The sequence below is a fragment of the Elgaria multicarinata genome, chromosome 1, assembly GCF_023053635.1.
Source record: "Elgaria multicarinata webbii isolate HBS135686 ecotype San Diego chromosome 1, rElgMul1.1.pri, whole genome shotgun sequence".
NCBI lineage: Eukaryota > Metazoa > Chordata > Lepidosauria > Squamata > Anguidae > Elgaria > Elgaria multicarinata.
The window spans coordinates 184004260-184021209 of record NC_086171.1 but is presented as its reverse complement, the minus strand read 5'-3'; the positions used below and the strand labels follow the sequence as shown (position 1 = coordinate 184021209).

Below are 16950 nucleotides of genomic sequence, written 5' to 3'. Positions count from 1 at the left end.
CAGTCAGGAAGTTTTTCCTGATGTCCAAGTTCTGACTTCCTGTAACTTGAGCCCGTTATTCCGTGTCCTGCACTCTGGGAGGATCGAGAAGGTAAGGCTTCTTCCAGACATTTACTACTAGCAAGTTCTATTCTCTGATGTATTATTGGATATTTGGCCAATAAGAAGAATAGAAAAAAATCTGCTACAGACAATAGTGGTCGGGCTCAGTGGACTCCCCATACCTTCTCTGAAGGGCACTGGTTTATATAATGTCATATGGAATTCCTCTTGCATACCTAATATAAATAAATAAATGTTGCATGTGGCAGACGTGGGAAACCAGATTTTTTAAAAAGAACAAATGGACTCAAATCTGACATTAAAAAATAGAAAAAAATCATAAACCAGTGGGATAATATTTTGACAAAGGAATTTCAAGAGAGAATCTAGCATGAATCTGCGAAACTCGAATTTATTAGTAACTTTGATTCCATTGTTTAAGCTTTATACAAGGTAATGGATTCCTCCCTTACAGCAGGTATTTAACGCTATCACCTGTCCTATCAAGCTTGATCCTACATCCTGTCTAGCTTGACTGTAAGGATGGAGGGTCAAGAGGATGGAGTGTATAGGTTAGAAAAAAAAGAAGTTGCACCATCTTGTTACAGGGACAAGGTACCTCACCAGACTTTCAATGGAAAGAGAGTTTCAAGGGCTGCTGTCATATTCCAGTTTCCCCCCTTCCTTTCTGTTCAATGCAGACATTAAAAGTAGTGCTGGAACTAGCTAGCAGACTGGGAGACCCTTTGTATGATGCATCCATTTCTCATAGTGTGGAAGACATGATGAGGTGAGTATGAATGTATAATGAATGTTTATTTTTCATGTTGTCTTATTTTGTATCATTTGGTTAAAAGGAGGCCAATTTCTGTATTTTCTCGAGCCACTCCAGGAAATGGTTTAAAAGCTGAAACTGTGTGACCTAGGGTGGTGGATGGTCAATCACACTGTGTAAAAAAGCTGGCATTAGCTAGCAATAGAGGCTTCACAGATACAGAAAACAAACATTCAGATGGGATGGGGCCATTGACTGCAAGATGGGTCTGAGATACAGGTGGGACCTGCAACAAAATGTTGTAGTATGGAGTTCTCTTATTAGGGTTCCAGCCATGCTATCTTCCAGGGGATTCTTTTCCATTCCCCACCCCCACCCCAGATTTACTGCTTCCCCACCCCTCAGTTCAGGCACCCTCGGTTCACGTTAGTTCAGACAACATGCTAGCCCACACAGTTCAACAACAACCCACACAGTTCAACAACAACCCACACTCAAGTTAGTGTGTTGCATGAGCCCAGTCACTATGTTTATTTGTTCCTTTATTTTCTAGATTTATATCCCATGCCTTCAACGGTATAGAATTCCCAAGGCAGCTTACATTAAAATGAGAAATATAAAATAGAATATACCATAAACAAGAAGCACTAAAATAAATCAGTGGCAAAATACATCAATTAAAATCACAGTGGAATAAAACATGCATGTTATGTTTCATTGGTTTTGTTAGGTACATTTTGGGGAAGGATTTTGTTTTATGTACACCTCTTTCCCCTTGTTCTGTTTTATCCCTCCAGTCTGTTTTTAAAATTCATCTTTTTCCGCCCCCCCCCCCGCCTCTGTCTTTTCGATTCAGTAAGTCGAAGGCAAACTTCCTGCGTCAACAGATCGACTCTCAGCCCTTCCCTGCTGACCTTCACATCCCACATTTCTCCATGGAAACTGGACCCTCTGCTAGCCAAGTGCTGGTCATGGGACCTGATGACTACATAGTTGCAGTTGTAAGGTAAGTATTTTTTGCTATAGAGAAGATGGAGCATGTTGGGCAGAGCTAGGAAAGGAATTCACAATAAAACTGCCAGGATCATGCTGCCTTTTACAAATCTATGGTGCAACCACACTTGAAATACTGTGTACAATTCTGGGGGATTGTCTTGATGATGATGCGTTGGTGCCGCGAGCCCCCAAAATCCTGAGCTTGTGCTCCTGTGGGGTTGTCCCCATGCCAAGGAGCAAGTGTGAGGTTTACATTCTTCAACTGGAGGAGCCACTGCCGCCCCATTTCTGCCCCATTTCCCCTTATCTTGTGGGCCTTTCCCCGCCAAGCGTTTCCTTCTCCCCACACCGGGGGAAGCACAGAGGCGTTTCAGCGGCCATTCGGCTCACTGGCCCACCCCCACCCCCCTGTCCGGGCAGATGGCGACCAATCACACCTCCGCCATGCCTCCGGAGCGGCCACAGACAGCAGATGCTCCTTTGTAGCCTTGCCCGAGAGAAAAAGTCGGGGTAAGTCCCCGACTTTTTATTTTGGAGCTTCAAGGGAAAGCCCTGGGATGACTCAGCAGTGGCTTCTGCGTCTTGTAAACAACACAGTGCCACTGTGGAGCCACCCTGGGGCTTTCCCCACGTAGAGACAGCCCCATGATCACAACACCTAAAAAGGGATATTGTAGCGTTAGAAGAGGTGCAGAAAAGGACAGCCCAAATGATCAAGGGGCTGGAGCAACTCCCCAATGAGGAATGGTTAAAACATTTAGAGGGTTTTTTTAGCATAGAAAAGAAGTGAATAAGGTAACCATAATTAAAGTCATTAACATTAAGCATGATGCGGTGAAAGAGGCTAGGAAGAAGGTTCCCCCCCGCCCCCGATAATACTGGAACCCAGGGTCATCCCATGAAGCCGAATGGTGGAAGATTTAGGAGAGACAAAAGGAAGGGCTTCTTCACACAGCACATAGTTGAACTATGGAATTTGCTATCACAAGATGTAGGGTGGGCCACCAATTTGCATGGTCTCAGAAGGGGATTAGACAAATTCCTGGAGGATATCAATGGCTACTAGTCATCATGGATATATAATGCCTCTAGTACACAGTTGGCCAACAAGCAACCCATAGTCCATTTGCTGCTACTCATGGACTTAAGTGCAGCCTCCACTGACACCCCTGTGTTGCTGAAATGCGGTGGTCGCAGGAAAAATATATATGGCAGTTTGCTACCAAAATTTGGCAGCAAACCACTACAGAGACTCAAAAGTGTCACATTTAGCATGCTTTCAAGCTAAATATGGCCCTTTGGAGTCTCTGTAGTGTTTTGCCACCTAATTTCAGCAGCATACCACTTCTTTTTTTTGCAGGAGTGCAGTGGCAGCAACATGAGTGCAGCCACTGTAGGGGTCTGGACCTACACTTCCAACATGGAATGCCCAAATTTGCCCACTCCTAATTTCGATTTTCACAAGTTTTCTTTTTGTTTCTCTTCAGTTCTTTGAACCGGCCATTTGGAAGTGGAATAATGACTTCTTCTGGAATCCTTCTAAACAGTCAGATGCTGGATTTCTCTTGGTTGAATGAAACAGAGGACCATTCCTCTCCCAGCTTGGTAATACATTATGAAATCAATATGACACAAATAATGCGGAAAGAAATAACTGCATGTATGGGTGGTGCAATGTATTCATGAAATGTAAGTGTACCCAAGATAATTAAGGTTTAGGAAACTCTAATTTTGCTGTGCTACTATCATTTAAAATAATATCAATGCATTGTTGTTATTGTTGTTGTTGTTGTTTTAAATCACTTTCACAAATCACTTTGGGTTGGATCTAGACCAAATCTCACTCATAGTCAACCTATTCAAATCAATGGGATTTAAGTTAGCTGTGACTAACTTAAGCCCCATTGACTTCAATAGGCCAACTCGAAGTATGATTAATATCCATTATTTCTGATTGGAGAGAAATTGACCTTTCCAAATATTGCACTTGGGTAGCTGCTGCCGCTTCCACTTCCTCCTCCTCCTTTGGAGAGAACAGGAGTGTCAGAGCCCTCACGCCTGAAAGACGTTGCTGTAGTCAGTGTATGAGAACTGATCTAAATGTCCAGGGCCTAATCTAAACCAAGCAGGATATTGCACCATGAAAGCGGAATGAAAGCAGTATATAAAAGGCAGAGCCACACCAAGGAGGATATAGCGGTATGAAAGCGTCAATGGTAAGTGTCAATGGGCCCCAAAAGTTGTCAATGCACTTCAATACCGCTATAAAGCAGTAGTGTGGCTCCTGCCTTTTATATACCACTTTCCTACCACTTTCAAAGTGAAATATCGTTCTTGGTGTAGATTAGGCCCAGGAAAGGATGTGGTAAAATCTTCCACATGATCGTTCCACTCAAAATGCATGTACTGCTAGGTTTTGACCCAGGGGGATTTTCTGGCCAACCCCCCCTCCCCACATGCATTTGAAGTGGAACAGTGTATCTCAAATGTGAATATGCTCCTTAGAGGACAACAAACCAGTCAGGAAGCTAAACTTGTCAGTAACTTTCTTCTCTCTCCTAAACATGAACAGAACAAAAACACGAAAACCCTTCACCCAGATGCAATTAAGTCCAGTGCCACCTAGTGACTAAACTATATATTGACTCTATCCATCCAGTATTAGTCATCCCATTTAAAAAAACAAATGGCACTGAACATAAATTGTTTTGCAAAGGTAAAGGTCACTCTAGGACTGAATCCTTAAGCTGGAAACACCCTTGATTTTGCAGGGGGTGGGGTACTGTATATATTTTGCAAAGGGCCTTGGACTTTCTGCAATGAAGCTTGTTAGATAAATGTGATGTAATCTGAACAGGCACTGTAAATTATATGCTATTCAAACCTGTTATCGTATACTTAGGCAATGACATTTACACAAAGTGAATGCACAGAGACAGGACTGGAGAGTGGAGGCGGGAGCCCCTATTGATATGTTTAACAGTGTTAAGGGATTTTTTTTCCCTCTGCAGCGAAATTTTATTCAGCCTGGGAAAAGACCTTTGTCTTTTTTACTGCCCACTGTTGTCCGACCATCAGAAGGGATGTGCGGGACTTACCTTTGCCTGGGAGCCAACGGTGGGGACAAAGCTTTGAGCAGCATTACACAGGTGAGTTCTGAACACTGCAGGGGGGTTGCAGATAATAACTGTTTTTCTTGGGATAAAGGGCCAATTCTTCCTTGGATAAAGGGGCTACAACTTCCATCTGCTCTAGCAAGCATAGCCAATGGTGAAGGACCATGGGAATTGTAGGCCAAAACATCTAGAGGGTCACAAATTGCCCACCCCTGGATTACAAGAAGACTCAAATTGGTGTTTGAATGTGCAACAAGGCTTGGTCCTTGTTGGGGTGGGGAGGTCTCCAGAGTGGCCTATGGATTTAGAAACCACAGCCCTGGTCAAATATGCTTTTTAAAATTCTGATCAACATATAAGCATCAGAGGATGGGGCATTTGTAATCACGGCAACAACCAGTGACTCACAGATTGGAACCCAGGTCTGCAGAGTGGCCTATGGATTTAGAAACCAATCATGTTACCCATGCACCTTATTTTTCTGGTGAATAAATCATGCACCTGATGGCTTCATGAGTAGAGGTCCACATGCATAGGTCACTGTGCAGATGTACCCTCTAACACAGACTTCTCCGACCTGGTGCCCTCCAGATCTTTTGGATTTCAACTCCCATCAGCCCTGCCCAGGATGGTTGATGTCCAGGAATGCTGGGAGTTGCAGTCCAAAAGATCTGGAGTATACCAGGTTGGAGAAGGCTACCCTCTAATACATGGAAGTTGAGCATGCCTGTAAAAAAAGTCTTGGTGCCATAGTCATGGTGCTGCCATGTCCACACTTCGAACATCTGAGCAAGACTCAAGATTCCATTATTAACAATGTATCAGATTGTTTAATGTTTTGTTTGTCCTTCTTTTTTTTGACAGGTTTTAGTAAATGTTTTAACATACAACAAAAACCTGAGTGAGAGTCTGTCACTAGGCCGACTTCACCCTCAGTTTCAGTCTAATATCCTGGAAGTTGACAGTAAGTATGGACTTCCGTTTGTTTTACACTCACACAATGGGGAGAAATTTTCAAAGACATCTACGATTACTCTACAATCTTTCTCAATTAGACATGGTCTGTTAGAGTGGAGCTGCAGAAGGAGGGAGAGCATCTTTGTATATCAGACTACACTGGAGAGAGTGAAAATGAAAAGGGATGGGCATGGGAAGGGAAGAGACCAAAATCCAAATTATGCATTTTTTATATTATTTTTCTACATTCCCTATGAGCCCTACAACTCCTTTAATCCAAGAGGTGTATGGTAGGGAAGAGCATGGTGGAAGAGTTCTTCTAAAAGCACAAATGTGTACTGGGTCTCTTTGCACATTGGAAGAAAGGGTGGATCCAAAGGTCTATATATGCCAGTTAGCTATATATACTAGTCAGGTGTGGATCAGCTGATTGATGCAACCAGAAAAAGATGCAGATTGGTGATGACCCTAAGTCCCAGTGGTGGGCAGTATACAGCCTACACACACATACAAACATACACACACACACACACACACGGCCTTTTTTTGGTGCCTCACCACCACTACCCAAGTCAGTGCCATGAAATTGCTGCCAAAAATTGGTGGCAGTTCAGTGGTTGCAATTTTATTGTGGGGCGGGGGTGGTTCTGGTGGTTGGAAAATGGTTCCTGGACCTTCTGATATTTCCACACCCACCCACCCAATACACAGATGGATCCGGACAATGTGGAGCTGCCTTTGATAAGTGTTCAGAAACTTCTGCTTGTACAGTTATGCCAACTGGAGTTCTTATGGGAGTTCTTCTTTCAGACTGAATAACACCAATGATACAACGTCTTCATTGGCTTGTTTCTGAACCCCAATGCAAAGTGCTGCTTAAAGTCCTAAACGTTTTGGGACCATCTACCCATATGAACCTACACACAAGTTACTAGGACTAGAGCTTTTTCTGTGTTTCACGAGGCCAGCCCTACCATGTAGCAAAGTGAGGTGGCTGCCTCAGGTGGCAGTTGCTGGAGTGTGTGGAGCAGTGGCAAGGTGTTGGAGGACCAACATTGAGAGCCTTGTGGTTTCTCCTGCTGCCCCCATGTGTAGTGGAAGACTTTGTCATATCACCAGCATTGAAGTAAGATTTGACTGCCTATCCAGTTGGCTTATGTATATGAAGTGGAGAGGGGTGCATCCTTGTCCTTCACCTCAGAACAGCAAAATGTCTGCATTTTTTCCTGTACTGAATGTGTTGGTGTCCCTTGGACATTTGCCCCCTTTTTTCTATGACAATCACTATGATTCTAAACTGGAAGACCAAGAAGCTGCTGGCTAGATGAGCCTTTCATGAGTAGTATTTTGGCTTCCATATATGGGAGAGTAGGGAGAGCCAGGATTACCTTTAGACCAGGGTGCAGAAACTCTTTCAGCCTGAGGGCTAAATTCCATTTTGGAGAAGTTGTCAGGGGCGCATCTCAGTGTGGGGTCAAGCCAAAGGCAAAAGAGGTGCAGCTAAATACAGCATATTTTAGCTTAAAGCTCTTACTGCCAGAAACTAAACTTTAGGAGAGGCATTTCAAACTTTTAGGATGAGGAAAGAACTGTACAAAAGTTGGGAAACCACCAAACCATTGGTAGTTGGGGGAAAGGGTGTGGCCTTCTGAGAAACATCAGAGGGCTGGATTTGGCCCCAGGGCCTGAAGTTGTGCACTCTTACTTTAGACATAGAGAGGCAGCCATCTCATGCAGCTGAGGGAGCATTAGGAAGTTATTAGAGAGGACAGAGCTGAGACTGCCGCACAGCCTGCCCTGTACTCCCTAAGCTAGTCTGCTGCCCCACACACACACCGGTGCAGTGGAAGATATCAGGGTTAAAGTAAGGCTCAACTACATAACTAGTTGACTTCTGTCGGTGGAATGTGGGGGAGCAGACATCATCTTGTCCTTCACCTCAGGCAGAAAAGTGTCTCAGGCAGGCAGAAATGATGCTTTCCATGAAAATAACCTTTTTTCTAAAATTCCCCCATCAGGTGAGTTTCCTGAAGAAGATATCAGCTACTTTACAACCAGGGGTGAACATGTCAACAAAGTTGAGGTCCTCTCTGTAGTTCATGGAGCCAGAAGAACTAACAACTTCATAATTGGTGTGAAGGACCCAAGAAGTATGGATGCAGCAGGAGCTACAATATTATAGCAATTCCCACAAGGGGTTTGTTTATGGAAAAAAAAAAGAGGCTCCCCCCCACCCCCCCAAAAAATACATTGTGCATGTTCCCGAACAGTCTCCTTATCATTCCCTGTAATGTGGAACAAACAGTGTTTGTTGTGGGTTTCTGCATTGCTAAATAGACCCCTCTGCACTTCTATACTAAAACAATGCAGCAATGAAGACAGATAAAGGCACAATACAGCCCTTAGAATTTTTGTTTATTATTATGATCTTGAGTTATAAGAATCTCAGGCATTATTATAATAGAAGCACAGGGAATAAGTTTAATTTTGACAGCACCCTGTCTAGGAGTGATTCCAGCCATTTGATGCACAACAGTGAGATATTTCTAAATTAAGCACTTGGGAACATTCGAGAAGCAAACCACTGGATATGTACAAATGTACCATTTTTTGTGAGTGGCAGTGGCAGATTCACTGCTCTGTAAATACACGTATTTCTGTTCTGAGGCAAGTTCTTTAGAAACACACAGAGAGAGACAGATATCTGTGATGTCATTAATTTCCTCCCCTCCAATCCTTAGAAGAGTTTTTTTTCCAGTTTAAACTAATGTTTTTGTTATTTTTTCCTTGGAAGGCAAGGATAAACTTTTTTTTAAAGCAGCAAACAGCCTGCCTGACTCATTCAGTAAGTCTAATGGCTGATGCAGTATTTGACCTCCTGCTATGTCCATTTGTCACGCAACTTTCAGCTTCAGGATGACCTGGGTTCACACACACACTGCTCTGAATGCTCTTTAATTGTACCTCTGTTTTCACTGACCAAGATAACAAATCGCTTACTCCTCAAAGCACTTTGCCAACACAGGCTGGCCTCATCTCAGTGTGTTGAAGATTGGGTGAAAAATGTTTATTTCTGATACTTTAATAATCAACTCCCTCTTTTCCAAATTACTCTTTCCCAAGCAGTAGAGGCTGGTAGCTCCTATTTTGGTGGGGCTGTAAATGCATACTTGGTTTTAGTCAGAAGCATCCAGGCCTCTAAAGGAGCTATCCAAGGTGCTGAATCCTAGCCCCAAAATAGAATCCGCACCTTGGATAGCTCTTTTAGAGTTTGGGCTGGTTCTGACTGAAACTCAGAATGGATTCACAGCCCTACTGAAATTGGAGCCACCAGCCTCCAGTGTTCCCAAGAAACTGAATGGAGAACAAGAAGGAAGGTTAAAGCCCCAGGCAATTCACGAATATTCCTTGTGAGCCAAGTGATTTGTACCAGCATACCTCTTCTAATAGTATCAGCTCCTATTCATATATTAATGTATTTTTTTTTTATAATCCTCTTTTCTTTTCTTTTGGTCTATGGGCCCCAAGGGCAGAGGATCGGTCCTCATAGGTCTTTTGGTGGCATCAACTCAGTAGTGTCTTGCTAGTGATTTCAACAAGTTATTGATGCCACTTCAAGTGTTTTGATACAATATACATATGATGCAGTTCAACTCTGGATCTGGATTATGAATTATGCTATACCTATACTGGGGGAAAGTTGGTCTTTCGTTTTCTTGTGTTGGTTTCCAGAGTTGTTTTCCCAGTAAAATAACATTGCAAATTCAAATGCAGAAAGAACTCAGGCAGATTCAGTGTCATTTTGCACTGAATAATTCAATTGTAGCCTTGCTGTTAATCCCTTGGTTTTCATAGTGCTGCAGATCCATTTCAGCTTAGTGTTGTGTTTATTGTGGTATACCAAGGAGATCCAATCATAAAGCCAGGCCTGATGTAACAAAACAACAACAATGAAAGGAAGTCACTACCCACCTAAACGTTATGGTCTATCATTGTCAATTTCAAACCATTAACTTTGGAAAATAATGGGCAACACATGAACGGGGTGGGGGGGATGTGGGGGTGGGGAGTGGGAGTCTCCAAAGAGGAAGATCGAGGCTCATCCACATTCATATTTGCCATCTCTTGATGCAAAGTCCCAATTTCTTGAGCCATGCTGTAAGGACAGCTGTTAAAACTAGGCCAAGATTTTGCATACACTATTCTTTCCGTTGACATTCTCAAATATATATCAAAAGCAAAAATATTAATACTATATTGCCATATTGTAAGGCTTCATTGTAGATATAATCTTTTTCCTGCTATATTAATAAGTTATAATCTTAATTGACTTATAGCTGACCTCTTGTGAAGCTTATCTCAATTTCCTTCATTAATATGAAGTGGAGTTTGCCAGCTCAGCTCTTGTAAGACTTACCTTGTTTATCTGAATTACCAGCAAAATTGCTTACAATGTGCTAAAGAAGAAATAATCTCTTATTTCACTGATATCCAGAAGAATCAAGGACAAAAAACCAAATATGAGGCAGTAAAAAAGTTATAAAATTAATAGGAATGTAGTTTACGCGTAACACTGAAAGCCTACTACCCAAAGAGGTAAAACCATACATCTTCTTTGAAGTGCAGTCATTGGTATCAATGAGGCTACATCAAGATTTATACAAAATAAGTTGATTTGTATTTGGACACTTTACAGTTGCCTCTAAATCAGTCTTCATTGGGATGATTTGTAAAGTATGAGAACAATGGCCACCTGTTAAAACTAGAAGCAAACACCCAAGCAGACATGGGCAATTCCTCCAGATTGTTTCCAAACTGCTGCTGTTACTCTCAGCCACAAATCAATCAAGAGAAGTGCATGCTGAGACAATTTTGAAATGTGTAAAACTATTTCAGTTCTCTGTGTAGATCAAGAGTGGGCCCACAACTCTCATGTTTTGGCCCACACCTCTCATGGACCACTCACCATTGGCTATGCTAGTTAAGGCTGATGGGAGCAGTAGGCCAAAACATCTAGAAGCCTACAAGTTGCCCACCCCTGGTGTAGATGGTGAACAACCTCTGAACAACTACCTTCACATGAAAATCACATATTCAGTTAATGCAGGGAGGCAGGGAGAAAGGTCACAGCATCAGACATTATCCCATCAGATTCCACTGAAGGTATGCATAGAGAGCCCAGTGCATTTGTCTAGCTATATGAATGTAGGCTCTGCCTATGTGACGAAAGACCCTGGCTTTTGCTGGAGACCACTGTGCTGATAGAGCCTTCCATTAAGAAAAATATCTGTGCACAGTTTCAATTCAGTGAGCATCTGAACATCTTTTATTTCACAAAATAATATTTCACAGCATCAAAAAACTAAAAAAAACACAATAACAAATATTATTTTCCTAGTATTCATTTCACACCAAGTCGATACCTAGCTTCTGGAGTTACCTCCATATATTGAATCTATGGCTATTGTACATAGTCTATTATGTATCTCTGCTGACAGCTATCTTGGTATTCCAGATCTTGGTGTTCTAGTGAACTGGAAACTGGTGAATCCTGTCTTACACATTTGCCACATTTACATGACTCAAAATGTCTTAATATGAGTAATGGCCCCTTTATAGGGTAGAAGGGATGACACTACAGAAGCCATCACTTGATAATGCTTTCCACTTGAATATTACTTGTCAGTCAAGGATCACAGTGTAGTTTACACAATCATCCACTGTTTTAAGGGCTAATTCACTTGTGATATTACAAGTAGTTGTTGGCCTACACACGATTTTTGAATGTTTTTATGACACCTCTAATATGTTCAACATGAGCTGACTGTCTGTCTATATAAAACCCAGTTCCCAAACTCACTTCTATCACACTCTAGGATAGGGGTTTCTAAGATGGCCACACCAACTTCCTTTCCCTGGTCACTGATCATTTGGTTTTGTGCAGTATTTCCCAGAACACTTCATGTGCTTTTGGTCATACGCAATAACATTAACAGCACAATCCTGTTATTCAGAGTAAATTCCACTAATTTCAATGGAACTTACTGCTTAGTAAGTGTGCTTAGGATTGCAGTGCAGGAAGTTGTAGTCTACATTATCATCATTACGTATTATTAGTTACATTCCACTTTTTTTCCTCTTGTAAGGAACCTGAGGTGGCTTACATGGTCCTCCTCCTATCCATTTTATCATCATAACAACCCTGTGAGGTAGGTTAGGCTGAGAGTCAGTGACTGGCCCAGAAGTCACCCTATATGTTTCATGGCCGAGTGAAGACTAAAACCTGGATTTTCCAAGTCCCAGTCCAGTTTTCTAACCACTACACCACACTGCATCTAGATCAACATTCCCCAACCTGGTACATTCCAGATGTTTTGGATTTTAGCTCCTGTCACCTTCAGCCAACAAAGCCAATGCTTAGAAATGTTGGGAGTTGAAGTCCAAAACATCTGGAGGGCATCAGGTTAGGGAAGGCTGGATCTAGATGAGCTCAGGCTTAAGAGGGCTTAAAGGAAGTTAAGAGGATTTATTTCACCACTTCTTCAGTGCATGCTTATGTGTGGAACAAGAATTCTAATCAGCATTCCTGGTTGTGAGTACAGAGTCAGGAGATGTAGTTATATGAGATTAATCAGTGGAGGGAAAGGTATGATCTCATATATGTGGTATAAAATAGCAAACGTTCTTAGTAACTGGTCCTCAGTTTTGTGCAGTTCCGCCGCCACAGTAGCCCCTCCATTCCAGAGGGATGTCTAGATGACCAGCTATAGTTGGACGCTAGAGAATCTGGCTTTTCCTTTTCTAGGTCTACTCTGCAACTGCACATTGTGCTTTAGTTAGTGTCTTCTAAGCAAATTGCCTTGTGAAGTGTTAGGATGAACAAAGTATGGATTGTAAAGAGCAAAAGAAATTCCCAATCGTCTCCCCACTTCTGGGCACAGATCAACCACCACATAAACTTACTTTGCAACTGGGAACCAAAATCTTTAATTCTGTCAAAAGGTAAAATGCAAGAAGAGATTAAATATAACCCATAATGTAAACTTTGAAAAACAGACAGAAAGTTCATGAATAGAAATATAAAAACATGTACTTTTATGTTACATTTACTGTAGAGTATAATTTTATTTAAAAATAAATAACACAAAATGCATTGTAATCACAACTGTGAGTTTGATTGTACAGTAAATAAATGCATCCATGCATTTCCCCACCAAATAACAAAAAAACTGAAATAAAAACATTCTTTTTGTATTATATGTTCACAAAGTATCTCTTGTATGCTCTTCAGCTTTTGTATAATTACATTTACAGTCCTGAAACTAATAAGCCATGAGTATGCCACTGGAATTAGCAGTGTAATCCTATGCATGTTTATTCAAAAATAAGTCCCAACGTGTTCCACAAGGCATACTCCCTGATAAGTATACATAGGATTGCGCTGTAACTGGTGTAGCACTGTGTAATAATTTTAAATACAGTATGTTCCAAATACCTTATTTCATGATAAAACTATTTGTCCCATCTCATTGAACACATGAGGGTAGGTTTTAAACTGCACCATTCACAATTGTTCTGATGCTGTGCTATTGCTTCATCCACAGACATCAAATCTTGCTGTTTGTCTCTCTGGGCTTAATCATGAGATGACTTTGAGCAGGAATAGGGCTAACACTGGTAGATCACTTGGGTTGCAGTCACTGCTTCATCGTGTATTTATATTTGGAAGTAAGTAGACAGCTTCTTATCACAAACAAGAGCTGAACTAATGTAAAGTCTCTGACACCCCCTTTTTCTTATTTGACAGACTTTTCTAAGCTCACCATCCACAAAGAATATTATCTAAATAGTGCAGAAACAAGCAGGTGGAGACCTATGTGGGTCTAGACCTGAACTTCTGAATCTCAATGGCAAAACTCAGGAATATTTTAATCTATAGATTCATATTCTGGTTTTTGAACTAAAAACTCTACAAGGTGGCTCACAATTGATTTAAAATCCATAATTGACATGAACAGGCCATTGACATTTTTGGAAAAGATTGTTGCCCTAGGAAAATATAAATGATTACAGTCATATACAAAATATTAGAAGCAACTAATACGAATGACTTAGTAAAACAAAATTGGGAGAGAAAATTTAATATTGAATGTCTGAAGCAGATTGGAGGTATATATGTATAAGCCACAACAATTCTTAGTAGATGTGGTCTCAAGGATGTCTCCAAGATATTATATCAATTGCATTGCATATATGTAAGTATAGGGGAAAAAATGTCTCTTAATATGTCTAATACATCATGGAGATGTGGAAGGTGAAGAGGCACATCTGGTGAGAATGTCCTCAGGTAAAAAGTATTGGTTAGATATCGTACTGGGTTTTAGAAATACAATAGGATATAGCAGGGTACAAGATCCAATTAAATCCTCATATAGTGTTGTTGGGAGCAATAAAGGGACCAATCAGGAGTGAGCACATAGAGTTAGTCACGAATATGTTATAACATATATATTGTCGTGGGTGGAAGGTAGATTTGGATTTACTGCTAGATCTCTGGGTAATTTGCAGAAGATCACCAAAACTTCTTGACTCCCTGTTATTTAACAATGGCAGCAACAAGATCTCCCACCCCAGACACATCAAATCATGCTGCTGAAATGAAAATAACAAAGAGTCTTGAGGCACCTCATAAGGCCTGTTCAGACAATACGCTAAGCCATTTTTAGGCCATTAACCCTTTTGCAGAAAGCGGTTAGTGAGCATGTTTATGTAACCACCATGATTAGGAATGGTTCACATGACAGACTAAGCCATAATGTTTAGCTCAAAATGCTTAACCATCATGGTTTAGTGTATTGTCTGAACAGGGCCAAAGACTAACTGATTTATTCTGGCATAAGCCTGAGATAACCCAAATGACTTTGCGTATGGAGAGACTTTAAGTCCAAGTGTATACCTTTTGCACTGGACTCCAGTTAGTATATGACAAGTTCCATTAAAACACAAAGTAGACCCCCCCTTCCGCAAGTATTATATATGGTGTATATTATTGGCGGGCACATGGAAATCAGTTTTTCTGCCAAATCTTGATCAACAAAGAAGGAAAAACTGGAATGTTATATTAATTAACAGGATCACGGCCTTTAATACTTATGGGAAGGACGAAAAAGCTTAACCGTTTTCAGAGAAATTTGTACATTCAATTGTGGAATCAATATAGGGCAAGCGTTTTAGCACCAAATGGACATTTTGATGAGTTGGTGTGTTAATTGTAGGATTCAGTTAAGTCCCCTACATGTTTGAACTTATCTTACATTAATGGTATTGTAGGACATGTTACAATGTTATTTAATTTTTTAGATCTAAAATAAACAAGTAAATAAAATCCACAATTGTGCTGGAAACAGCTTTGGTTGCCCATAACAGGAACTAAATAAGGGGAAAAGATAAGGGGAGTGTGTCCATATTGTTTCTGTTGGACTTTTCAGTGGCCTTTGATATCATTGACCATGGTATACTTCTGAGCTGTGTAAAACAAATATGTACCAGAAGCAGAGTTATGGTGGTTCTAATTGTGCCTTGAAAGTAGGTTTAATGGCAGATGCTTTCAGTTTTCCTTATTTTATTTTTTTACCACTTGAAATCCCCCTATGTCAATATTTGCGCCATATCAATCAATATATAATTTCTAAAGGAACAGAAGACCTTATCTTCAAGAAGAGGAGTATGGTGGTAAGAGAAGTCACATCACAAAAACCTCTCTAGACATGCCTTGTACCCTTGGGTGAATTTATGACATACTAATCATACTGCCTATTCCTGTAATTCCAATTATAAATGAAGAGGTTGGCAGACCTGTCAAAATGTGTTCAAAAGGACATGTAATTTATAGTGGGGATGGTAAATGGGGAATGAATTATATAATCAACACTACTGAAAAAGTTGGGAACGGATGAATGGAACATATACTGCAATCAACAAATAATATGCCATCAACAATGCAATCAACAATGAAACAATGCTGCAATCAACAAATAAGTCCTTCTTATTTAACTTTCTTTTTAAAGTCAGGATTTCGGAGCTGTTTCCTGTACATGCTTACTTACACTGAATTCAATGAGACTTAAATGTGTTTAAGATGACAATGTTGGGATTTGGAATTTTGCATGTTTATGTGTTAGGGGTGAGCATTGGAAATAGATGACTGGCTTATACAAACAATAAATCAAGGAGTAATTAGAGATCTAAAACAACCATCAAATCAAGCCACCTTTTGGATGAGGAAAGACTGCAGCATCAATGGAATTTGTAAATGTTAGATTATATTGCGCAATCTAATTATTCTGAAAGAACTTGTGTTGGCAGATTTATTTACATGTTGTACATGTACAACTACATTCGTAAATAAAACCAAAACTGTTTTAGCCAATAGTTAAGGTTAGCACCTTTAAAATTATGCACTATCATATTGTCCCTTCAAACATCACTAGCCTACATAAGTTATTTAACTAAATCTAACTTACATTCAGCTAAGCAAACTACAGCAATTTGAAGGTACAAAACATTTACTCTCTATATCAGAGCTTTCCAAACTGTGTGTCGCGACATGTTAGTGTGTCGGCTGCAGTGTGTAGGTGTGTTGCACAAACGTAACAAGAAACCTCTGAGTCTATGTGAAATAAGCAATACCAACTTGCATGCATTTTTACGCAGCAAAGGTGCCGATTAGTATGGTGCACTAGTATATTCCCCTTCCATCATATCTGTGTATGCACACCGTGGTCGAGGGATCATGCAGGTACTGCGCATGCGCAGTATGCATAATCGGGTCGAAACAGCTGATTCCACGTCATTTCTGGGTGACGCGGCCACACCTGAAGTTACGCGTTCAGGAAATTCCATGGGTCCAGTTTTTTGATAGAACACCATCTCGACTGCTGCTCGATTGCAGCTTGACAAAATTAGTTCAATGTGAAAAGTTACGTGCGGCCGCTCGACAAAAAGCCGCCTAGTCTGCACTATCTGTAGGTGTGTGCAACGCGGGATTGTTCGCTTACTTTATCG

At 40.8% G+C, this 16950-nt stretch overlaps 2 protein-coding genes across 2 annotated transcripts in view; one reads left to right on the top strand and one right to left on the bottom strand.

Moving 5' to 3' along the window:
- Positions 1-8080, top strand: part of GGT7 (gamma-glutamyltransferase 7) — a 36547-nt gene extending 28467 nt beyond the window's left edge. Inside the window, exons 10-15 of the mRNA XM_063119974.1 lie at positions 744-832; positions 1674-1823; positions 3301-3418; positions 4825-4962; positions 5794-5893; positions 7905-8080. Coding sequence (XP_062976044.1) covers positions 744-832; positions 1674-1823; positions 3301-3418; positions 4825-4962; positions 5794-5893; positions 7905-8068 — 759 coding nt within the window. The 3' untranslated portion in view covers positions 8069-8080. The remainder of the gene's footprint in view (positions 1-743; positions 833-1673; positions 1824-3300; positions 3419-4824; positions 4963-5793; positions 5894-7904) is intronic.
- DYNLRB1 (dynein light chain roadblock-type 1) overlaps positions 1-16950 on the bottom strand; it is a 545722-nt gene that overhangs the window by 204408 nt on the left and 324364 nt on the right. The gene's annotated exons all lie outside the window — the stretch shown is intronic.